This window comes from Calypte anna, chromosome 15, assembly GCF_003957555.1.
Source record: "Calypte anna isolate BGI_N300 chromosome 15, bCalAnn1_v1.p, whole genome shotgun sequence".
NCBI lineage: Eukaryota > Metazoa > Chordata > Aves > Apodiformes > Trochilidae > Calypte > Calypte anna.
This window is the reverse complement of record NC_044261.1, coordinates 2,668,933-2,693,784: the sequence shown is the minus strand read 5'-3', so window position 1 is coordinate 2,693,784 and position 24,852 is coordinate 2,668,933. Positions and strand designations below refer to the sequence as shown.

General features: G+C 40.1%; 1 protein-coding gene across 3 annotated transcripts in view; it reads right to left on the bottom strand.

Annotated features, from left to right (window-relative positions):
- Window positions 1-21,724, bottom strand: part of ATP2A2 (ATPase sarcoplasmic/endoplasmic reticulum Ca2+ transporting 2) — a 43,981-nt gene extending 22,257 nt beyond the window's left edge. The window contains exons 1-6 of one of the 3 annotated variants that reach the window (XM_030460423.1): window positions 20,711-21,724; window positions 19,596-19,613; window positions 19,402-19,484; window positions 11,739-11,843; window positions 9,875-10,013; window positions 505-585 (exon numbers count right to left, since the gene is read on the bottom strand). In XM_030460423.1, coding sequence (XP_030316283.1) covers window positions 505-585; window positions 9,875-10,013; window positions 11,739-11,843; window positions 19,402-19,484; window positions 19,596-19,613; window positions 20,711-20,828 — 544 coding nt within the window. In that variant the 5' untranslated portion in view covers window positions 20,829-21,724. The remainder of the gene's footprint in view (window positions 1-504; window positions 586-9,874; window positions 10,014-11,738; window positions 11,844-19,401; window positions 19,485-19,595; window positions 19,614-20,710) is intronic. The other 2 variants (XM_008493519.2, XM_030460422.1) reach the window with 2 other exon arrangements.
- Between the last annotated feature and the right edge of the window lie 3,128 nt (window positions 21,725-24,852).

Below are 24,852 nucleotides of genomic sequence, written 5' to 3'. Positions count from 1 at the left end.
GCAAATAAGGCTGTAGTATACTGAGTCTTTAGTAACAGCACTTAAAAAGCTGCCTGTTATTTCTAAACTTATTCCCTCTTGTGAGAAAAACCAGTAACTATTACAGAAGATACTTAGCAAGTTTTCCAGACTTTCATATGTGAGCAGTGACAGGATGTCCCAGCCTAGAGACTGCATAAACTAGAATAGAAATTCTCAATTTTTTATTTTAGCTTCCCACAAGTTACTGGTGTGTGTCTCTTGGGATGGGGGGAGGAAGAGAAAGACCAAAAAAACATTATAAATCACAGTAAGAATATTCACCCCACTGAAAGGAACACAAAGCCAATGCCACTGCAATGCATTCAGCCACTCCAAGAGTTAATTGATCAGAAATTTAGTGCAGCTGAACACAACATAGTACTTGATGAGCTGCAGGCTTATTTCTAATGGATGATTCTAAACAAATGGTGAAAGGGCACTTCAATTATCTACATAATTATCCAAAATTCACAGAAATTATACCTGTGAGAATCGACTGGTCTACCCTTAGGGTTGTAGATTTGATAGATGTAAGTCTTATATCAGCAGGAACCTTGTCTCCAACTACAAAGAAATGAACAAGGCAAAGTTAGAATTTTGTTGTTTTAAGATACTTCTAACCAAGGGTAGTATTACCTCTATCAGCCAGGAAAATGATTTTCCAGTAACTGTTCAAATGACTAAAATTACCAGCAGCTTATTACTGCTTTTGTGGTTTGCAGTACTCCAATTTTCAGAGTATCCAATATATCTCAGCAATTTAGCTTTGCCTTCAAGATCTCTCCCCCTACCTAACCTCAAAGACAGAAGCTGTAAATCACTGGATTGTTTTTCTAATCACATGACTGCCACTTGACAGCAAAAAGAAAACATTCCCAAGAGAAAGATATAAATTTCAGAATATGTATTCATAAACAACCAAACCCCATAGCTAAGGTGAATCAACTTTCCTCTTGAGAACAACTGCCCTGGGAAGTTTTCTGGTTGTTTTCTCTATGCCCAAAGTCAGTCTTCTGCTCTCCAAGGATCAGAATGTTAACCATGTTTGTGTATTTAATTAGAAACTAAAAGTAGTTGTACTTTTCTTTGGCACCAACTGGGAGCATAACATGCTTCTGCAAATCTGCTCTTTTCATGTTACACTTTCAATTTTGTTTCAGAGTTGGAAATCAATTTCAGATTACAGTCTAGGTTTATTTTTCAGCAGTGCTACTCTATTAAGTACACCACAACTCACAAACCAATTAAAATTTTCAACAGTGGAGGGGGAAAAAGGCACCCCAACCAAACCAAAAAGCCTTTATTACCAAGTGTTTTAAGTCACCAAGGCAGCAGAGGATCCAAGCTAAGAGTCCACTCCTAAAGACAGCAGATTAGAGATGCCAGTAGCCAGAGCTCTGCACCCAGTTCAGCTCCAGCTCCTCTCTCATCCCAGAATTATTTCTTCCACCTTCCTCCTCTCTCATATCTCTTTTCCTAATTTTTAAGAAAAGAACTAAAGCTCCACCATTTTGTGACTGCTGCAAATAAATGGCTGCATGCAAATTTAACTTGCTAAAGCATATTCATGTGTGACATTACTCACTCATCCAGGGGGTGTCTACATTCTGCATGTCAATATTGCTAATGAAAGCATAGAATAAAACATTCCTGATGTCATTTAGCACTGCAAGGATTCAAGGGTCAACTTTCTTTTTATTATCAAATAATGCAAAGAAGGAAGGGAAAGTAACCAGCTAAAAAAAAAAAAGCTGATCTCAGGAGATGGACTCTATGTCCCTGCAGTAAAATTAAAACAAGCTGCAATTCCTGCAGGAACTGCTTATGCAACTGGCAGCAATAATGCACATTAACAAATAACACCATGAGAAACTCCACAGTGGGGTTACAGCCTCACAACACACAACCATTCACACAGAAAACTATGGAACAAAATGCTGACAAGGAGAATGAAGTGCTACTTCAAACATCAGGTAAACTTGCACCATGTGATTTTTAATTTTTCTAATTTTTTTTTTAAAAGGTCAAAGAAACCCCAACCATTGAGATCAGATTGTGTAGTTCTGCTGGTAGATCAAATAAATAGCCACAAATTCCCTTTATCATTGTAGCATGTGAAAACTTATTTAAGCCACAAAGCCCTTGGAGTAGCAAGAGAAAATAGCATTAGACAAATGGTGACCTAGGCCAAAAATGGGAAAACTATTCAAAAGGAGGAGGTTTATATGCAGACACAGAATAGCAGCTGGCTTTCAGATAGCACAGAACAGGCTAATATCTCAATGCAATGTGGTCTAATGCCTGTCAGTCTGCAGACATTTCTAAAGTATTTAAGCAGCTGGAAAACTACAGCCAGCTCAAATACACCACCACATTTGACAATGCTGTTAAAGACTTAATCACTCCATAGCACTACAAAAAAAACCCCCAGAACAAGCTGCTAAAAATAATTTTAACATATTCAAGTAGTTGGACAGAATCTATGTCAAAGTTTAGAAGAAATTTTCCAACCTACTTCTTCTGAACAGCTCTAAGTTGTCCAAACTCAAACACAGTATTTGCAAGCTCTGAAGTCTTAGGAGAGAACCCAATTCTAGTGGACTGATACTGAAAAAACTTCCTCATTTCCATGAAAACTACTACTATCATTATCAGCTGCCTGAAACACTAGGACTGAAGTGTTACATTTCTTATGATACTGCAGCTTTCCAAGTTTATCTCAACAATTTAAGAGAAGACACATTATTCATTCACCAGCATCTCCCTTGGAGAAGGCTGTAGTAAAATATTCAAGGAATTTCCAATAGGCAGGAAAGCTGTACATCAGGGTCAACTGCAGCACTATTTTAAGCAGCTTTTTGCAAAATAACTTTGACAGCAAGTCATTTATAGCCTTGAATACACTTTCATGAGCATAACTGGAACTGAATATAGATAGGAAACCATCCTCTGATAGAGAGGAACCCACAGGAAATGTGTAGTGAGCACTCTATGCAGATCTCCTCTACAAGTAAGTAGATGGCTTTTTTTCTACCTAATTGAACAACAGAAAGAAATTGGGGGTTTTGGTGTGCTTTTTCAATTCAATTACTACATACCCAGTAAAAGCTCTTACTGAAAGCTTGAAATGCAAGAAATCAGAAAGTGAATACATATTTGCATGGCTCAGTACAGAGCTGCTAAATGGATGTAATCCCATAGTTTTACAGCTAAAATAACAAAGTCAGTTGCAGAAGTGTTTTCATCCAGTGTTATAACCAAAAGTTTTTAATCCTTAATAGTCACTTGGTTTCTACAACAGCTCAGAAGAAATCAAATAAGCTGCCTTCCAAACTGCCAAGATACATCTTCTTAGAGCAGTTTAGCCAAATACTTAACTACTGATTAAAACAGCTCTTCTGACTATAAAACTGACTGCTTCTTGGAAGAGCAAGAGCAGGATTTGGTTCAAATCAGCACAGCTTTATTCATAGAATCCTTTTATTCATGCTCAGAATACTCTCTTAGAATTTCAATACAGCACACAATAAAGGAATCTATTTAAAACCAACCTGGCTCCTGTAAAAGCAATCCAGCATGAGCACTGCCTGTTTCAATTTGCAAAGTTACCTTGAAAAACATCTTGCAAGTCTCCAAAATAAATTCAAATACAGAATATATTAAACAATGTGTTAGTCCCCAGTTTAACACTTGGTGTTAACCACGTTGTAGACTGAAATGATCAACTCACTACCCAGGTATTTCATTTGAGCTCTGAAACCTCTTTTACTTTACCTGTGTCCAAGATAGCAATAATACCAAATATTTTAACTTCAGAATTCTGTCATAATATGATATGAGACACCAGGAGACCCCTACAGCCAAAATGCACTATTATTGTCTTGCCAGCTCATTAGTCTGTGGTTTAAGCAGCTCAGGAAAATGGGCAGAAGTGAAGGGGCAAATATTTTATCAAGAATAAAGCAGGAGGGACAATAAACTATTAAATCTGTGTGGATTTCAGTCCCTGTTGTATTTCTAGCTACATCTGGGTATTGACAAAGAACTTGAGACTACAACATGACTACATTTTCAAGTCTCAAATGATATTCTGCATCTTCTCATCAAAACTGCTGGTGATGAAAGGCTCAGAAAGCAGCACTCACTTGACCTGAAAAGGCCACTTCTCTATTACAGAGTTCTCAGAACAAAACTACTACTTTAAATGTGTACTTTGAACACCTTTATCAGCTCTGCTGACTGCCTCTGATCCCACCCATAACTGAATATTTGCTATGAGAGGATTTACAGACAGGTGCATTATAAAGAGAACAAAGTTTTGCTTTTTTTTTTTTTAATATAAGTGTTACAGGAACAATTCATGTTCTTAGCAAAGATGTTTGCAAAAAGGACAATAAGATGATCCCAGTAAATAATGTAATTTCTCCTGTACAAGTCAGAATGTTCATACACAACATGTACCTAACACTTTCTTTTTTATGTTTATCATTAACCAAAGCCACTGTTGACCTAAAACTGCTATCAGTGAGCTGGGGTTGGAGCCAGATTTTTGCAAAAATCAGTGCAGTTCTTTACTATTCTGTCACTGTTGTCTGATTCTGTAATTTATTTTTTTAGAGAAGTTTTGAAGAACTGGGATATGATTTCAACATCTGGTCTAACAATTTACAAGCACAAACAGCAGTTCCTGACAAGGAATAAAAACATTCCCAAAACAGCTTCCACAATAAATCAAACAGGAAAGCATAATATTGTGTTGTTTACCCCCTTTGAAGTGTCCTAACAGAATAAGGTTCAAATTTCCTAATGAGACCTTTAGCCTATAAAAAGTCAGTTACCTCAAAGTTCCTTTTCTTGTCCAAAAATAAGTTCTTATCCTCTATATTTAGGACACACCACTGTGTGAATATTTACTAATACCTGAGGGAAGTGAAAATTCCTACATGAGGTATGGGTTTCACCTCAAGGTTTAAGAACTGAGTAGGCTTAAAATAACACTGATGGGCTGCTACACACTTGGATCAACCAGAACTGAGTCTTGTTTCTGCTAGGGGACAGTCAGAGTTAAAACCTGCATCATTTGCTTCCATTCAGCGGCACAGTTTTTGCAGCACCATTGTTTTTAATATTAAACTTCCCTAAGACAAGCTCAGCTTAGCTCCTCTGCCCCCCCTGCATGCATACAATCCAGTCTTTCAATTTGGTTTGATTTCCTTAGACCATCAGAAACTTAAACCTGTTGCTACAGAACAAGAATTAAGTATTAACACTTCCTGAACAGAGTATAATAAAATGCTACCAAAAATCAGAAGCTTATTAAGTCCACCTACACCTTTATACGTGGCCAATTGTCAAAATTAAAGACTATGAAATATATTTTAAGTCTGAGTTTCCACTCCAAACCAGTAAGCTAGATTTACTTTCCAGCAAGATGAAAGTTACAGTAGCACTGGTCCATTCAGTTTTAACCATACTAATAAAGGAACATTTTCTTTTACTGCCAAGATGACAGATCAATGTGTTTGAGTGTGTTCATTCTTTGCATTTAGGATGCTACAGATTAGATGATATTCATGAAATCCTCTTCTGTATCACACACTGTTCTGCCTTCTGGGCAAACAAAATATCCAGAGTGTTCTGTGCAGTGTATACAGAAGTATGATTATCCTAACCTAAGAACTGCTAGAGGCAGAAATTATAAAAAATTCAGACAACTCACTTAAATGTAATGTATTCTTATCAATGAAAACAAAAAATACAGAAAAAGCTTAGTTTCCAGGACCAAAATACACCATGATGTAACTGAGGGCTATTTTGAGAAAAATGTATATATTCTATTAACATATGACTTAAATTGCTCCTATTTCATCTCTGCTCCTTCCCTAAAAACCTGCTTGTAAGGGTCACTCTCTCTGAAGAGGGCACCAGAACATTAAGATATGCAATGGACACAGCCTGTAAATCTGCACTTATCTTAATTTGTCTAGTTTTTAATCAGTGTATCTATTTATATCACTGTCTTCTAGATGGAAAACTCCTGTGATAAGCCTATAAAAATATCTAAAATCAGAAAGAACAAACTGGCAAGCCAAGCTTCAACTTCTGCCAGATCAGGTAAATTCACCTTAAGGATCTTCCTTCCTAATCTTCTTCATCCCCAAATTTATCTTCCCTTAACTACAAGGCATTTAGGTTTTAGGAAGAGTCTTAAAGTGCTCTGCAGTTAGAATTAGAAGCCTCAGAAGGTAGTTCTTGCACATTTTATGCCAGGTATAAACTTAAAACAGCCTCCTGGAAGGCTTCTAATTTAATAAGCACCAACTTCTGGGAACTCTGCTTGGATTTTTAAGCTGTTGAGTACTTACAGATGTAATCATGGATGACAAGAACCATCATTCAGCACTTCAGGGGAAAAAAGGAACTACTGTAACTCCAGTTTGGTCACTTACAGATTGCAACAAATGAGCATTCATTTATTAAATTACAGAAAGATACACTGTAGCTAAAATAGAACATTACAGACAGGAAAATACAACTGAAGTGAACAAAGTTCCTATCTATCACAAATATGCTTCTTTAGAAATAAATGATTTGCAACTGATTTATCCCAATTTCTGAGATTGTATTCCATAGAAAACTCCTAAGAACTGAGGTTGTGCTGCTTCAAGTCTCTTCAAGATGTTACTTGAACCAAGGCAAACAAAACTCAACTAAAACACATGCACACTGAACCTCAAAGGACACATAAAACAGCAGGTTATCTACTACTTGAGGGATAATCTAATTCAAGTTGATTCATATTTACTGCAAGGTGACAACACCAACCAGCATCCATCTCCTCTGTTGACAGAGCAATTAAAGAAAGTATCTTCCAAAAGCTTTATTTCAAAAGAACACAAGGCAGAATTAAGAGTCTACTCAGTGAACAGTCAAAACTATAGCCTAAGAATCCAGAATAAAAAGTAACAGTAAACCAATAAATTCAAAACTACTGAAAATACCAAGTGATTCTGGAGATGGCTCGATGCTACTTATTTCTCAGGCAGTTCTTGTAACATAAAGAGGTAAATATTTATCCTCTCTTCCTCCAGACTGCAATGCCAATCTATCAATCTCTACAGTTATCTCTGTGTCAGACCCACAAATGGCTACTTAAATAAACAAAGCTGTTATAACATGAAATACAACTATTTTGTAATGGAAGACCAGTAGAAAGTTGTTCAAAATTAGGTATCAGCACAGGGGAGAAACCATCACCTGGTTATTTATGCCACTGGGTTCAGAGATATTTTCCTGGACACACAAATGTCATTGGCACTTTGCCTAGAATTCCATACCCAGATATGTATCCCAGTATGAAGTGCTTTGTCACTTCCCTACATGGTCATCTTTTTGCAAACACCATGTCAAAGGCCATCACAGTGCTCCTACACTTGAGGCACAGGCATGCACAAAGTCTCTCTCACCTCCAGGTCTTGACACTAACACTGGTACATGGTGTATTGCTCTCCTCCACTTATTCAGTAGCTTCTCCAAATTTGATTACAATTCCAATTTCCTCACTATCCACAAGGTAGAATCCATTGTTTTGGAATCAGATGTCACATTACACTGCAGAGCTTATTGCTGTATCAGACATTCACATGAGTTACACTTAAGTTAACTTCACCTGAAGCTGCAGTTGATTTTATTTGCCAGAAGAAAAATAATGTTTAAAGACTACCTTGAGACTTTGACTCACCAGTTAGAGTATTATAAACAGCATGAGCTTCTACAGTCAACAAGCTAGACCACCTACTGTAAAGAGCAATCATAAAAGTTGGATAATTTGTTTCTCTGCATGGTAACCCTAGTTTTGGTTTGTCCTTTATAAAAACAAAGTATCAGTTCCATATCACTGTTCTACAAGAAAGGTTTAAAATAATGCCAAAGTAACCCCATGAAAGAAGAGGATACCCTGTTTGTTAAAGGCAGCCTAGAGTTACAGGTATGCCAGTTCATCACTTTCCTTCAGATGCCTTTCAAAGGCATTCCTCAGGGCACAAGGAATTTATTTTATTGATACAGACAAAATACAGCAAGATAAGGAAAAGCCCACATAGCCCCCAAATGTTTCCTGTGCAACTTTGAATTTTCATTGCACAGGGAGCTGATCTCTGCCTCTTTTGTAATAATCAAACTGAAAATTTCTGTGCTCCAGACACCTGGCACAGAAGCAAAATTTTTCCTTAATGAGAAAGCCCAAGCCAGCAAAAAATACAGTCATCAACTTACAATTCTACCAATACTGCTTTTAAACACCAAAAAACACAACCCCAGTGTGTTCCCACGATATAAACTGCTTCCAGAACTACCATTCTATTGCTGACACTTAAAAACCTGATAAAGATTTAGACTAGACATCTACTGAGGAACCTGTAATTTACACAGTTCTGTTTGCCTCAGGAAATCACAAAAAAATCTCAGCTGCCTAAACAAAATCTCATTGTAGAACTGATGTGACTGCTCAGTGCAGTGAGTCAAAGCAGCAGAGTGACAAGGTATCATAATTCACCCCTTATTTCTGCTATCAGCACTTTGTCTCTGTTCTTGTTCTCCACCAACAGAAAGCAGCTTCAGCTTTCATGAGATTCACACTCTGAATTATCCTGCCCAGGGCTGCTGTAGCTGAATCATCCAATGCACAAAACAGAGGCTAAAGACAGGGATCATTAAATACTGAAGTTTCTCAAAGAAGGAAAGCTGGGCAGCCAGCCAACACCAACTTCATTTTGAGTGCATACTCTCTCTGCATGCTAATTAAAATAGGAAGAGAGTCAAGTTTAGGGGTATATATTTATCTCCTCTTGAGATGGCTACCACTTCTATAAGCAAAGTGACACTAGTAGGAAAAAAAAAAAATTGATGTACACCCTGAATTGTTCCCAAAGGAATAATCACTCAGTTAACAGTTGATAATAGGCTACAAAATATGAGTATGCAATCACTCCTGACACCTCGTTTTATCTGGGAAGAAACTGGATAAATTAAAGTCACTGACAAGTCCAGTTTGGAGAAAGTTATTGGTATGCCATTATCACCAAAGTGAAGAAGTTTTAGCTGTAAATGTGATACTTTCAGTTTTGGGTTCCTTCCAAATAGAGATACATCTTTTAAGACAAATCTAAGTGATTAGAAAGCTTTTAAGACTGGTTCTTAAATTTGTACACAGGAGAAATACACAGCTCTACCTTGCAGTTATCTCTTTGGAGTCTCCTGCACAGCAACAGGCAAAAGCAGCAGAAAGAATTATGAAAGAATAGAAAACAATGATGTCACATGCCAGTCATGCTAGCTGAAAGGTCAGAGAAGACATTTGTAGAGAAAAATTGAGAGGCACTGCTACTACAAGTGAAAGAGATGGAAAAAAACTTCAGATGAAATTATCTTTCCTTAGATAAAGCACAGCATGTGACTGAAAAAAAAAATCTTTGCATTCCACAACCTAAGTAAACTGAACACATTTAAAGAAAGAGTATTTTGTGATAGAAAACAGACAAGTTACAAGGTACTCTGAAACCAGACTTTAGAATGTAAAGCTTTAGTCATGATAAGTGTTAAAACCTCTACTCCAATTAAGATACTTTGCTTTTAGACCTACCAATTAAACCAAGAGGCAATTTGAAAAACAATACCCTAAGTGCAAATGCACATTTAAAGTAATTACAGCTGAACAGCAGCAGGATTGTTGGTAAGTGAAGCATATACTTAAGCATCTTTGAAAACTCTCCCCAGGGCCTCAAATCATTAAGATAGGGCCCCCACAATTTTATAATATACTAATTAGTGTATGTGCTATATAAATGAGCCTTACCTGCCACTTCCACAATATCACCAGGGACAATGTCTCTTGCTTTAATCCTCTGCACACTCTTTCTGTCCTGTCGATACACTTTGCCCATTTCTGGTTCATATTCTTTAAGAGCTTCAATAGCATTTTCAGCATTTCTTTCCTAAAAGACAGCAAAAATGTGTAATTTTAAAAGCTCTTGGAGAAAAATACATATGTCAGATCCAATTTTTCAAACACATTATCACATGAATACAACTGACTCAGCTGAGTTATATTTATTAATAAGAAAATTACATGACCCCTCCCCTTAGGAGATTGCTGAATGGAAATAATTACAACATAATTCAGGTATTAGTGAACATTTAGAACCTAGAAGCTGTTTACTCAAATGCTGCAGCCTTTCCCATCAAGAATATTCTGTGAGCTTTGATACAAGGAGGTCAGACAGGGTTCTATGTAGCTTATTGATTCTTTTTGCCATGAAATTTAAAAAGCACCAGGCAGAATTAAGGCCCATGGATATGGATCCCTTATCAGCTGGAGCAGCTTAGACTGACACTGGAGTGGACTAATACTCTGAATCTGCCTTAGGTAGAAATCAAGCTAGGTGAAAGCAAGACAAAGCTCAAACAGAATTATTATCAACTTTGTTTCAGCAAATCAAAAAGTGAAATTAAAGCACACAGACTAGAAACTTCCTCAGTCTTTAAAAAGGTTACAAACTCAGATGAATCCCCACACAACTACCTTTTTATTTCCACTAACACTAGCACAATAGCTTTCTTATCTCAAGTACAGTTCTCTCAGCTAAGCACAACCAAAGATTGCTATCAACATCAAGATGTCAACTAGATAAAGGACAACTGTAGGAAACCAAGATCTTATCAGTACTCCTCCCCTAGGTCTTTGAGCAGTAACTTATTTTCCATTTCCAGACTATTGACAAGTACAAATGTCATACAGTCCTGATAGGTCAGGCTGCATATAGTTTTTAGAACATCTGCACTTCAAATACATCCCAGCCTTTCCAGGTAACAAAACTTCCTTCTGCATCTGTCAAAGCAGAAACCTGATCTTCAGAAATTCAAAGGCTGAGGCACCAGGTACTTCCACATAATGTAGGTGAAAACCAGCACTGCCAAAACTGCCTTGAAGGACTATTGTTTACATGGCACAGCTCAGTGCCAGGCAGCACAAAGATACCAGAACAGACCTATAAAGCCATAATTAATACTAATCTCATATTGCATTTTCTGTGATTTCTGTGATTTTATCAGGTAAATTCATTCTGCTCCTCAGCACAATAATGCTGATCTTGCTTTTCTGTGGATTAACTAAGAGTTAATATTAGGCAAAACCTCAAATGTTCAAAGGAAAGTTCCAAAAATCAAATGTTAGCCAAACAAAAATTTTCCTTCAAAAAGAAATATGAAAGAACTAAACAATCTTTCTGTTCCCAGTTTGCTTGAAGTTATGGTAGACAATCTCATCAACCCCTGAAGTACTAATAGTCAGCACTTTGGGAAAAGGGCACGTGAGAGGAAAGGTTGAGGAGGGCAGAGCCCAGGCAATGACTTAGTTACTCACAGCTGGTACCTGTAGAAACAGATACATTTATGGGTGGAGACTCTATACTGTGTATTTTTTTCCATGCCCGTTCAAACAAGAGAATGAGTCATTTAATCTGTACAGCACTTCTGTTTCACAATTAAGATCCCTGCATGGAGACCCAACTGCTAAGATACCAAGTAACAGTGTCCCTTTAATGCCACCCTTTAAAAATACCACCTGACACTACACCATACAACCTCTTATTTAAAAAATAAACAATAAAATAACAAAAAAAACACATTTTTGATTTGAGGTTGTAAAAACATCTGCATACCTGCCACACTCCCACAATTGCATTGGCTACTAATATAAGTAAGATTACAAAAGGCTCTACAAATGCTGTGATTGTTTCTTCACCTTCTTCAAACCAGGCCAGGACCTGTAAAAGAACACAATGATTTAAATCACTGATTTACACAGACATCTTGCAAACTTAAGACCCAGTAAATTTCAGCTTGAGGTTGAAGTGCTGAGTCTTGAGCAATTTTTGAAACATCTCAATTTTCCAAGCTGTAGTTTTGTAGCTCATGAAAGAACTGACAACAAGCAATGGAAAAGGAGTAAAAGAATCTTAACTGAAGTAGTACAAAGATCATTTCCAAGGCTATTCTTCTTTTAAAGGAGCAAGCTATTTATGCAGGAAACACTTTGCTACTTTTGCTTAACAAATGAAAGCAGAAGTTGTGGCAGGGAAGTTTCAAAAGAAATTTTAATTTCTGTCTAAAACAAGATGCAGAACAATTAGTTTGCTTACTTATAACACAGATTTTTCCAGAATCTGAATCTTAACCAAGTTAATTATCCTTTACCAATAACTTAGACACATAGGTAAAAGCCACTTTACAAGTTTTTGATGAGCAGATCTGAAAAATAAGCACCTACTTATTTATATACAAATAGTGTCTTATTGGAGACTCCAAGAGCACTGTGGAGTTACACATGAAGTTGAATTCTGAACTGAGTAGCTGATAAAAGTCAAAATAAATCTGGATTTTTTACAAGTAAAGCAACTTGTGGACTTGAATAGAGGGCTCCACATAGATTTTATTTAAATTAATTTACAGTTTCAGGCTTATGCCATTCACTTGACTTGAGTAGGCATTTGTCAGGGCCTCTACAGAGTTCTGTAGCTACTGAAGAAAAGTCAAGCTAACATGACCAGAGAGGAAGAGCTTTTTCACCAACATGTTGAGCAACAGGAAGCTGAAAAGTGACAGTAAATAGGAACGTGTTGAGATAATTAGGGCTGGTAGTCAGGCAACAGCACTCTGAATCACTGTGAGACTGCAGTGAGCAAACCGTTACTGAACCAAGTGCCATAATTCCCCCAATCTGCTGCTCACAGCTATTGCTCAATTGTCAAGCACTCCAAGACATTAAAAGGAAGGAGCAGCAGCATGAAAGCCTCAAGGAGAAAGCAGACTGCCAAGCCAATTCAATGCAACAACGAATTTTATTACAGAAGGATAAATTTATAAGGGCCTGGTTATGATTAATCAAACTGAAACGTTCCACCTGGCAGAGCAGTGTTCTGAGGGTCTGTGTAATCCCTTTGGAGAAGAGGTTCAGTGTTTCTTCCCTCTTCCCACACCACTTATCTCCAGCTCCCAGTAGCAGCTTCTCCCAGATGGCCTCCTAGAGCAGTCCACAGTTGATGCTGTGAAGTCTTCACTCCACTCACTACCCCTTGTATCACAGACTTTCTACTCAGCATCAGCCCTGCTGCCTCCAGTGGAGCTACAAAGCTGATGCTAAGTTCCCAGTTTTCTTAGCACACACAAGGTCAGTGGCTGCCATCAGGAAAGCTGCTTAGCATCCGTTTCTTCCCTCCCTTTCTTTATTGGAATTCTGTAGACACGTTTTTGCTTCCAACAAAGCAAGTAAATTCAATTATTTTCTGATGTTCTGAACAGGGCAGGTACCTATAAGGTTAACTGGAATAAAACATCTGCTTTACACAATCCAGAACAATCTTTTCATACTGAAGACCATGTATGCTGTTAAAGTAACACTGAGAAAGCCTGCAGCTTCAAGAGGCAAGGAAAGTAGCTACAAAGACAGCAAGATCCAAGTATGTCAAGGAGAATGAAAATTAAGTTTTCATGGGACGATTTCAATAAACCATTATTTCAAAAACAAACAAACAAAACCACAAACAAAGCCCAAAAAGCAGATGAATTCAGATTAGAGATCTTGACAGTAAATATCTGATGCTTCAGATCTTTGCTGATGCTTTTTTGACAAAAATTATTGATCTGTGACCACATTAAAATGAAGTGTCTAATTAAGCCTGGAAGCCAGTAACCTAGATATCTCCCAGAAAAGGTTTCCTCACAAATACTATCAGTGGAATGCTCTAACCTCTAGCTCTAAAATGTGAGTAAATATACACAAATACAGGAATTCTCAGTTCTTGATTTGACCACAGATATATTAACGCTCCATTTAGGACATGAGCAATACACAACACACACTGTTGTAACAGAGCAGTGCCTGAAGTAAAAACAAAACCACATGAAAAAGAACAGAGAGAACACAGGATAGGGAATACAATTATTTAATAATGTGAGTTTAGTAACAACAGATTATATGCTGAAGCCTGGTGGAGACTAGACAATTCTTGTCCAAGGCATTGAGTCCTTGTCAAAAAGTTTCCACTAACACAAGACACCCTGGAGAAGTTTACAACAAGACATATTTTTGAGTACAACTCAAAAGGGCCCCACCAAATTTCAGCCCTAATCACTTTAAGACTCACATGTAGAACAGCTTAATTTCCAGGTCATTGATCTCCAATGTACTGTTCAGGAAGTGCAGTCAATAAGTAAAAGTTACCATGTATTTAAGAAGCTCAAAAGAACAGGGAAGAAAAAAAAATAGAAAGAGTAAGATAATTGCTAAAGAGAAATTCAAGTCTGAAAATATAAGTGAAATGAATAGAGCAAGACATAAAAGTCCCATATCAACAGCCAAGGTAAGCAGCTTAAAGGACAACTTTCATTCAGCATGTCTGCTTTAGGGCTGCTGGAGCTGTGGCTTGCAGAAGCCTGGTTTAATCAAAGCTTAATGGGATGGACCTGCAGGACATGAAACCAAAAAGTACACAATGACAGACAAACAGCACTTAGATTTTATGGTTGCTGTTAAAAAGGGGGCAGAGGTACAATTCAGAAGCCAGTCAGTGTTGAAGTGACTACTGATGAAATCAGAACAGAAGGGTCCTTGCAGTTTTTTTGTAGCTGTACAAATTAACTCTCTCTGTACTGACAGATGAGTTACGGAGGAAAGTTGTCTCAGGTGACTTTTTATCCTTAAGTAACAAATAAATAGAAATAAAGACTGGAAGTCTCAAGATAGAATTCTGTTGCCCAGCAGGCTGTACCCGTTTACCACTAACGGAGGAAAAGCAAACAGCTTCTTGTCAGCAACCTAACAAGGCTTTTTGTTTGTTTTTCATTTTGACAATGGGAACTTAGAAGCAAGCTGGGAGAGTGAGATTTGATCCCAACAAAAAGAAGCCTTGGGCTAATTAAAACAGGTCATGTCAAGCTATGGACTGCTTTTAAGAGAGCTTTCTTCCTTTCTTCTCAGAGGATACCATGAACTAAGATTCAGTGTACTTTGGACAGAACATTAACTACTGCTCAGAAAACCCTCATTTAGTTTTTTTTCTTTTCAGTAAAGATCAGCTTAAAGTTTAGAGATGCAAACTATTTTAGTAGTCCTGATATTTGCTTCCTATCTGCCATACTGAAGACCAGGAAATACTAAAGAAAAAACTCCTCAGTTTTTGTTCCATTATTCCATAGAGATTTTTTTCTTACTTGCTACCCAGGCAGGATGGGTGGAACCAAACCAAACCAGATCTTGATCATGCATAGAAATACAAAGTTAACAATTTTACTGGGTTAGCAGAATGTAAGCACCCATCAGCTATACTACTCCATATTTCTAAAAATAAACATTCCTGTGCTTAGTGCAGTAATAAGGAAAAAAGAAAAGATGCATATTAGTATCCACAGTATAATTTCTACAAAGTAAACTGGAATCATAATTACTTCTCACAGTTTTATCAGCCCGGTTCATCAGGTGGTATCTTGGGTGCTATTGGGTAATCTGAGTGTAGCTAAAAACATGCCAGTGTAATGTTCTACAGCAATCCTTATCTCATGCCACATACTTGTTGACCTTAACAGGTACCTTTTGGGGTGATTTCAAGGCAAAGCCTGCAACAATTTTACTGGGACATCTTCCTCCAAGGTAACTTTGCTCACTCTTTAACAAGGTTATACTCACATTAACTTACAGGCTACAGTAGTAATCTCCAGACTAAATCACAATATATTGTTTTAATCTAAACAGGGATATCTACTATCAGAAAACATTTCTAGAACATTCACTTCTCAGTCAGCTTAAGTATCAAATAAATGGGGGGGGGGGGGAGAAATGTCTTATGATGCTGTATTAATACTTAAGATTTTAGTAGAGTTTATGTTCTACACTGCACCTTGTAGGAGAAAATTCACTGTGTGATCCAAAGATAAGAGCACACACACATCACTGTTTAAAGCATATATACTTTACCAAAGAATGACTTCACATCAGATGCACAGCTAACATCTTGCCATTTGTCAAAGTCATTTATACAGCAAAGAAAGCTGTTCTTCTATGTAAATATTGTAGATCTGAGTACATGCTACACAAATAACAAGAATTAAAAGCCATAGGTCATGGAAAATTAAACATCCTCTTATTTGCACTTAAAAGCCTGGCTACTAAGGCCACTGAGATGCACTCCACAGGTTTACTTCTCCATAGGCTTCACAGATTCCACAGAACACTCAGACAAGGTCCAAGCCTAGGACTACATCCATTCACTCACCATCAGAAATAATTTACATTGTTTCCCTTCAAAAGCCAACTTAAGGCCACTAAAACTACTGAAGGAACAAGGATGTAAGAGTTAAAGCTGTTACTAACTAGGTACTTCTATAGGGGCAGTTCTGACTCAGAATGTAGGACATAATATCTACAGCTAACAAGCAGGCAGCTTATGACCCCATACAATCAGCAAGGGTGTCACAGATTCAGCTGCTACTCTGATTTATTTTACTGACACATACCTGACAGGGAGCTGGAAGTAGAGGACACAAGAGGCACTCTGAACACAGAAGTTTATACTGCCTGTAAGCAGGGATGTTTCTGCACAAACATCTGCTTCAGATCTCAGTGTTAACCATGGCTGTCTGGGTGCAGTCAGTCAGAACAGTCAGAATGTAACATGATTTAGGATCACGACACAATCACCAGAAAAAGCTGCCACAAAGCAGTAATCTATACAGCTCCAGATCCTCTCTTATACCCAAATCTTCAAATTTTTTTTTTTAAACTGATGATGCACAGCTGAAGAACACTGCTACACTGCCTGTAGGTGCCTAACAGCACCTACCCCTTTCTTGAAAGCATACATCACATATCTGCTGCCAGCAGCACATAGTACCTACCCTGTGTGCTCATCAGAAAAAACAAATTCAAATTAGAATAAGTTTTCTGAGATACATTTAAAACCCAAAAATTCTTAAAAAAATTCAGGCAGTGCTATGTGTTTATGCCCAATTTCAACACTCAGCCCTGCCACTAGTAACTCAGACCCTCTTCCCACTCCTTGCCATTCCAAGGAAACCACCTATTTAAGCATCTTGATGAAAATTCCCTTTTAGACATACACTAGAAGTCTTCAGTTGAAAGTTATTTCAAAGAGGAGCAGTTATCCAGTCCCACTTCTGTTGGTGTGCTATACAATGTCCTATTTTCTACTCGAGCACTACAGTTTACAGCCTATCAAACAATAAATCATAGTAACAGGCAACCCTTGAAGTGAGGAGCAGCACTTGACTAAGATGCACAGAATGATTCTCTAAGATCTGACATTGCTCCCAAGAAAGCCAGAAGTCTTGACTCATTAGAGCTGCTCTCAATAGCATTACTCAACATCCAAAACCAACACAAATTTAGCTGACTCCATTTTATGTGTAATTATCCATTTCAAGATCTCCAAGGTACAGGGAGCTCTGCATGCCTTGCAACAGTATGAACTGAAAAACTGAATTTCTTAGGCTCGTGAAAATGTAATAGACACAGTTAAGTTAAACTCTAGCATTAAGCTGTTCTATCAGAAGAATGACTTAGCATAATTTTTAATCTCAGCATTATCTATCACTATAGTTTTTAGTGTAAAATTGTCAAGTGTTCTCATGGAAAAATTACTGTCCATAAGCTTAATGCAGTATATACCATAGTCCCACATTTTCAGGAATACTACAATTTAGGTGAAGTTGATTACATCCAATTTTTGAAGCAGTACAGTCTCTATATTTACATATTTAACAAGGTCTCTAATACGCCTCCATCAAGAAAAAGTGTTGAAAACCAAGAAAAACAGACAAGAGATGATCACCTTCTCAGCAGGGATAAAGCCAGAAACAAAGGGGAAGCGCTTTTAAAGTATCAAAATTACAATATAGCTGGTTTTTTTCTTTTACATTTCACCTAAAAGAAAATCTTTATAAAAATAAATGTAGAGGGAATAACACTAAAATTAAGAGACAGAAAAGACAGAGCAGCAGCCCAAGGTCACACAGCATGCCAATTGCACAGCAGCAGAGAGCCCAGATCTATCCCTCACTCCATTAAAAAATAGTCTCCTCTAAACCAGGTGAGAAAATTAAGGATACTGAAAAAAGAAAATTCAGTTACTAACCAAGTTTTCACTGTGTATGTTACGTGACCTCTGTCACCATGGCCAAGACTAATGCCACCAATTATTGCTCAGGTGGTAATGGTATATGCATACCAAAACCCAGAGCACTCTGAGAGGTGTCAGTGTGGGGATAGCTGAAGCCTCTCTTGGTGGAGGATCAGCAACACAATATATACTGTAGCAACCACAACCCTTCCCCCATCAACCAGAAAAGCTTCAAAGTACATTCTCCTCTGCCCATCCTAATTAGCTTGCCCTTAGCTAAAGAGTCACCACAATTTCCACTCCCCCAAGAGTGGCAGCATTTTTTATTTTTTTTTAAGGAGTTAATTGCAACTCCAGGGCAAAGTTTACTATAAACTTCTACCTAAACAATTTAATATTCTGCCCACTTTTGCTTCTCTTGTCCACCTCCCCAAGACATCATTCTGGGGATCTTTCTTTATCTTCCTTCTACCCTCAGACTCACTCAAGTTTTCCAGTTTTTCATCATGCCCATTCCCTCTAGATGTTAATGTTAAAAAACTGCCTAAATATGCTTAAAAAAAGAAATTGAGTTCAAAGTGGTCTTGTTCTTTTAATCCTGTGTGCAAAGCAAGATGTCCATTTAATGACTAGACTATCCAAAGGTCAGTAACCAAATTTGGTCAACAACAGTGCCATCACAGCCGTCATCGTTCTTGTCACTGTCAAAAGCAACAACTGTCACCTTGCTATTATCAGGAAGGGAAAGCAACTGGAATATTCACCATGTAAATTCTATTTCCAGTCTGCATTGCATCCAAAAATGTCTTCCAGTGATCATACATCAAGCTCAATAACGATTAACTCAAAGACAAGAAGAATGTCCAGTTAAACACTTACTCAAGGTTAGTTTTCAAAGCCAACAAAAGCATTGGGAAATCCCACCTCAAATATTCAACCTGGGCTGAATGAGAAGCACTTTTTAAATACCTGTGTAGTGTAATTATGTACTTATGACTCATGCAATGCAAGTTTACCTGAATATTTGTTTTCTAGCATACAGAAGCCTCGCCACATGGCGACCAACTTAAGAGACAGCAATTTACTTTGCATCTTACAATTCCACTTTTTGAGAAAAAGAACATCTTACACACTGGAACATCTGTCATTCTGCATTACAGAAGCCTATGAAATAAAAAAACTTCATACTTACAAAAGATATGCAAGCTGCCAGCAACAAAATTCTAACTAGCAAGTCTTCAAACTGTTCAATCACAAGCTCGAGTAAGGTTTTTCCTGCAACGTAACAAAGTCATTTAGTAACACATTAAAAAGGAAAAAAAAAAAAAAAAAAAAAAAGATTAATTATCAACAGGAGTTATCAGAAGACTTCATGAACATGCTTACCTTCCTCAGCTGGTAACTCTGTCCGTGGAAGATTTTTCCAGGAAGCATGTCAAAGAAAAGAAATGGTTGAAGAAACACATTAGAGCATTTTAAGGCATCTGTCAGATATTGCTCCTGAATTGAACACTCAGCTGGGTTGGATATGACAAACCTACCAAAAGCCTCATTAAGGTGTCTCTTTTCACCAGAGCATCTGATTAGGCCCGATAGTTTTGCATTTTAAGACACACAGCTGGAATGGGCTAAGGGTAATAATTCAGCCAAGTCATCACTCCAGCCAGCTGTGGGACTTTTGCTGTTGCTGCACACAAAGGGTCAAAGGCTGAGCTTTTCAAACGCTTTCTGACAAAGGTTTTCCTCCACATTAACTTTAAAAAAACCAAAAAAGCCCCCCCAAACCCAACCACGGAACCTGGTTCAAAATATTTAAAATTCTTTCCTCCATTTTAAGGATGTTTTTATATTTCTGCATTCCCTTTTACTTCCTTGCAAACAGATTCAGTAATTCAAGCGGCATAAAAGCAGTGCTAAAGCTAAAAAAAAAATCTCCACCGTATAATCTTCTCATAGCTTTTCATTTTTACACAACAGCACAGGAGCTCAAAAGGGACTAGGAAGACCAAGCAATAAGGCTTAAAAAAAGAAACACCTCATCTGTGCCCCGACTCGAGGGAAGAACGTAAAATAAGGGACATAAAGGCGATGAAAAGCAGGGAAAAATGAAGGTCAAGCGGGACAAAAAAAAACCCAACCAAAACCTCAGAGCGCTTCATTACAGATTGGAATAAGATTTCCCACCACTAAGGTGAAAGAAACGGAGGTGACATCCTCCTTCCCAAAGCAGCCTTGTGAGCTTGGGGTATGAAAGAAACCCACGAGGTGGAGTTCAAGTCAGCCATCTTCTCTCCCTCGCTCCTATTCCGGGTCCTGTAAGAGATGCCGGCTTTGCAAACACACACACGCTAGGCCTTGCAACAGGGCCCGGAGAAGGATGAGAGAAAAACAGAAAAAAGGGTGGAAAAGGAGCAGAGAGAGGGGGAAGACGACGAGGGCCAAGCAGCAGCAGCATCCCCGCGGCGGAGGGGAGGCGGGCGGGGAGAGGCCGGGTCACCTACCGTTGGAGCCCCATTTCTCCTTCAGCTTCTTGACTTGCTCCAGGCTGAGCCCGGTGCTTTCGTTGACGCCGAAATAAGCCAAAACTTCCTCCACAGTCTTTGTGTGCGCGTTCTCCATGGCTGGGGCAGGGAGCAGCAAATGGTGCCTCGCCTCTTCTTCTTCTTCCTTCTTCTTCTCCTCCTCCTCCTTCTCCTCAGCGGCGGCGGGCGCGGCGGCGAGACCCCTCCTCAGCCCCTCGCTCTCTCCCCCACCGCCCCCGTCCTATCAACCATAGACCCCTCCCGCAACACAGAGGAGCCCTCGCGCCCACCTCAGCGCCTCACTCTGCTCGAAGGAGGCGGGAGGGGGAGAAAAAAAAAAACAATTAAAAATTAAAAAAAAAAAGAAAACCGCCGAAAAATAATAATAATAATAAAAATAAAAAAAAATAACAACCCCCGCCCCCCTCCCACCCCACAAAGCCTCTGAGGGAGCTGAGCTGCCTCTCTGGAGGGATATGCGGGGCTTCAGGGAGTTCCCCGGCCCCGGGTGGGTGCTGAGGGGAGAGGCGCGCGCCCCCGGAGCCTCTGTCGCCTCAGGAGCGCGGGAGGGAGTGCGGGGCGCTCGGCGGTGCCTGCGCGGGGATGGGCCGCGTCCAGGTGGCTGAGCGGCCTCTCAGCAGGATCCGAGCCGCCTCCGCGGAGGGCGATGACGGCACGGAACGGCACGGCTCACCCCGCTGGCCTAACAGAGGTGGGAGGAAGGGGAAGAAAAAGGCGCCGTTGCCCCGCTCGCCTCCGCCGGGAAGGGTCGAAATCGCCTCCCTCCCCTCTTAGCAGCCTGATCCTCCCTCTCGCCAGCCCAGGCCGCTGCCGCCGTCACGGCTTGGGCTCCCTCTCTCGCTCCCCGCACCCGGCCTCGCCGCTCTATCTATCCCCGCTCCCTCCGGTCGCTCACCGGCGGCAGCTGCTCTAATGTAACTTAGGAGAGCTGGGCCGCCCGGGCCCCTCTCGCCGCCGCGGCATGTGGACGCCGCTCATTGGCGGGGCAGGCGGTGCGGGGCGGGGGGACAGCGCGGCCCCGCCCGCGGCGCTGAGGCGGCGGCGCCTGGCGCGGCCCTGCTGAGCTGCGCGGTCGCGCGGTCGCCCGCCCGCCCGTCCTCGGTGGGGAGGAGGCGGAGGAGGAGGAGGGTGATGCAGGCCTCATGCGGCGGCGGCAGCGCTTCCGTTCTGCCGTAGAAGAGGCCCGCAGGTGGGGGGGAGCGCTTGCCCGCCCCCCTCCCCTGCCCCGGCGTGAACCTCTACGGCCGCCCTCTGTCCCGGCCTCAACCCGCGCCTGATTGCGGGGGTGAGCTGCTCGCCTCCTGAGGTGCGCGCTGTCGCGATAGGCACCTCAGCGCAAGGGGTTGGCGCGGAGCTGTCCCGGTGCGTGGTGTGACAAGAGTGAGTGGGGGGGCTGCCCCCCACTTCTGTCGTGACAGGAGCTTCATCAAGCCAAAGGGCGTGTGTGGGTCTTCCTCAGCCTCTGTCCTGACAGGAGCCTCATCCAACCATAGGTAAGAGAGGTGAGGGCTGTGTCCCTCCATGCTGAGGGGCTGAGGCGCTGAGGGGGTTCGTTCGTTCCCCAGCGGTGCTGGCCCGGTTCTGCCGAGGCCTGAGCTGGCACTCAGCGGTGTCTTTTGCTCCACTTCCCCTCGCAGCCATCGCTCGCTGCCCCGCCAGCATAACAGTGACACGCACACTCAGCCCTGGCTTGCACAGAGATAAGGTGAAGAGGTATGGACTGCACCGTGTCATTTCAGCAGCGTGCGTGGTGTGAGATACCAGCTTTCCTCAGCACGGTATCTCTGTAACTGACACAGACTCACATACCAATATAGATCACTGAAAACTGACTGATTTAGCCATCCCACCCAATAATTCACAGAAACCTCAGCGAGTGCCATACAGAGTCCTGCACCTGTGACACCTCTAATACGTGCACAATGTATAGGCAGCAATACATGTATAAATACCTTCCCTTAAAAGCAGTTGGTACTAAGATGTTCTTGAATATGTATGTTCAAATATAAAAGCTGATCTCTACATGTGTGCTGGTTTGGATAAATGCAGATCCTACATACAATCTGCATATCCATCACTGTTTAAAACCACCCACAGTACCAAGCTATAAGAAACTGTATGTCTGATCTGGAAGGAAAAGATCTTGGTTGTACCTCTGTATTAGCTAAAGGAGCAAGGAGAGGGGACAGCCAGTGTAAAGTTACAGTGTTCTAGGGTGTGTGTGGCCCTGTATCCTTTCTAGCAAAAGGATAACTAAAAGAAACTCCTCTAACTAGCCAGTGTCCAGGTAAGGATAACTTGACAGCATGTCTACACTTGGCAGCACAGTTCTGAATAAAAATTCATGAGTTAGAGCTGATGATCTGGTTCAGGTGTGACAATTACTTGTCATGCTTTGCCTGTATGAATTTTATCTCACTTATCAGTAGGATTAATCAGCATGGCCAAATGTTGCTTGAATACAGTTACCTGGCTTCTCATCCCGCTACCTCACACTGCAGGTACACAGATGTACCCCATTACAGAGGTCACAGCTTTACCTGTTCTATGTTTACTTTAAATTCCCTACCCAGTTTTAATACTTGACACTGTTTGAACACGATCCCATCATCCCCAAAACGTAACTGTTGTCACAGGGTGACATTAAGACTCTCACAGAACAATATGTGTTTGAAAATACACACTCAGTGCCAACAAAACCACCCTCTAACACACAAGTATGTGTGTATGCATTTCTGTTTTCAAACACCTCTGTATGCTGGACTCAGTGTCCATATTATGTGCATATCCAACATGAAAAAATAATGTCCACAATCACTACCTATAGAATAACCCCACTACTTAACATATTTCACTAACAGCACAGTACATCTATGAGTAGTTTCTCCCTTCTGCCATGTTAATACAGCTTGCATTGTATGTAAGCTTTTTGTTAAAATACCAGTCATGTTTTTACACAGAAGCATATTTTCCTAGCCTCCATACACAAAAAAAAAAAAAACAACAACATCTGTAAAGGATTTGAAGATCCTGCATTTAATTTCTTACTATTTTTAAGTTTGATGTTGAAATGTTAAAAAAGAACAATACAATTAAGCATCAGTAGCAATTTTTGAAACAAACCCATTAGAAAGAAGCCTGGTTCATATTTATATTATTTCTCTGTGATGTACTTTCTATGTCATTGCTGGTTGCCTTCTTGTTCCTGCTTCCAAAAAGGCCTATGGAAAATTATTTGAAGCATACCAGAACTATGGCATGTGCTATCAGAGCTTGGCAGAGTGTATAATAAAGTAGATAGGGTGTCCTTTCAGTCAGACTTGTTAACAGGAGGAAATGCTGCTAGGAAAGGGAACTCTTGGCATTCTCTGGGGTTCACCAGTTTAGCTGTGGTTTAAAAACTCCACTTCCATTCTTCCATCTCTCATCCACGATGAACTGAGGACTTGATTCTTCCCCTATTTTCTCATCTCCTGAACATAGATCATACCTAAAATCTGGAAAGAACCCAAAACCATAGTCCTCTGCCTGTGCATATTTCTCTCTTGTGTCCTGTTACAACTCAGTGAATTCTGGGAGAAGAATGACTGAATTAAAAACTGCCTTACAGGTCTTTCTCTTCCAGAGCAGAATAAACTCTGCATTTCTTTCACAAAAGCTACTCTGTCTTTCCACGGATGCACAAGACTGATGCTAGCTGACCAGTGAGGATTTATTGGCAGTTAATACCTTCCAAATCATTAAAGGTGTTCTGACAGCCACACAGTTGAAAAACATTTGCAGATACAATGCTTGGTCTAGACAGCAGGATGCAGAATGAACTACAGATACCCATGTAGATACTGCAGCAGGAGCAGTGCCTGCTGATTTCAACATCACTAAATTTCATACAGATTTAGAACTGTGAATCACAATCACTGTTATTTCTTATCACTTTGCAAGGATTCATAGAGTTCCCTCTGAATTTTGTCTCGTCTCTTAAAGGAGATGGTTAACTTGACCCAAATCAGGATGACAGCACCTCAGCTCTGCCTTAAGCAGTGTGAGCCCATGAAAGCTTCCAGGCACTTAACACTTCCCACAGGTACAGATAGCTTTGC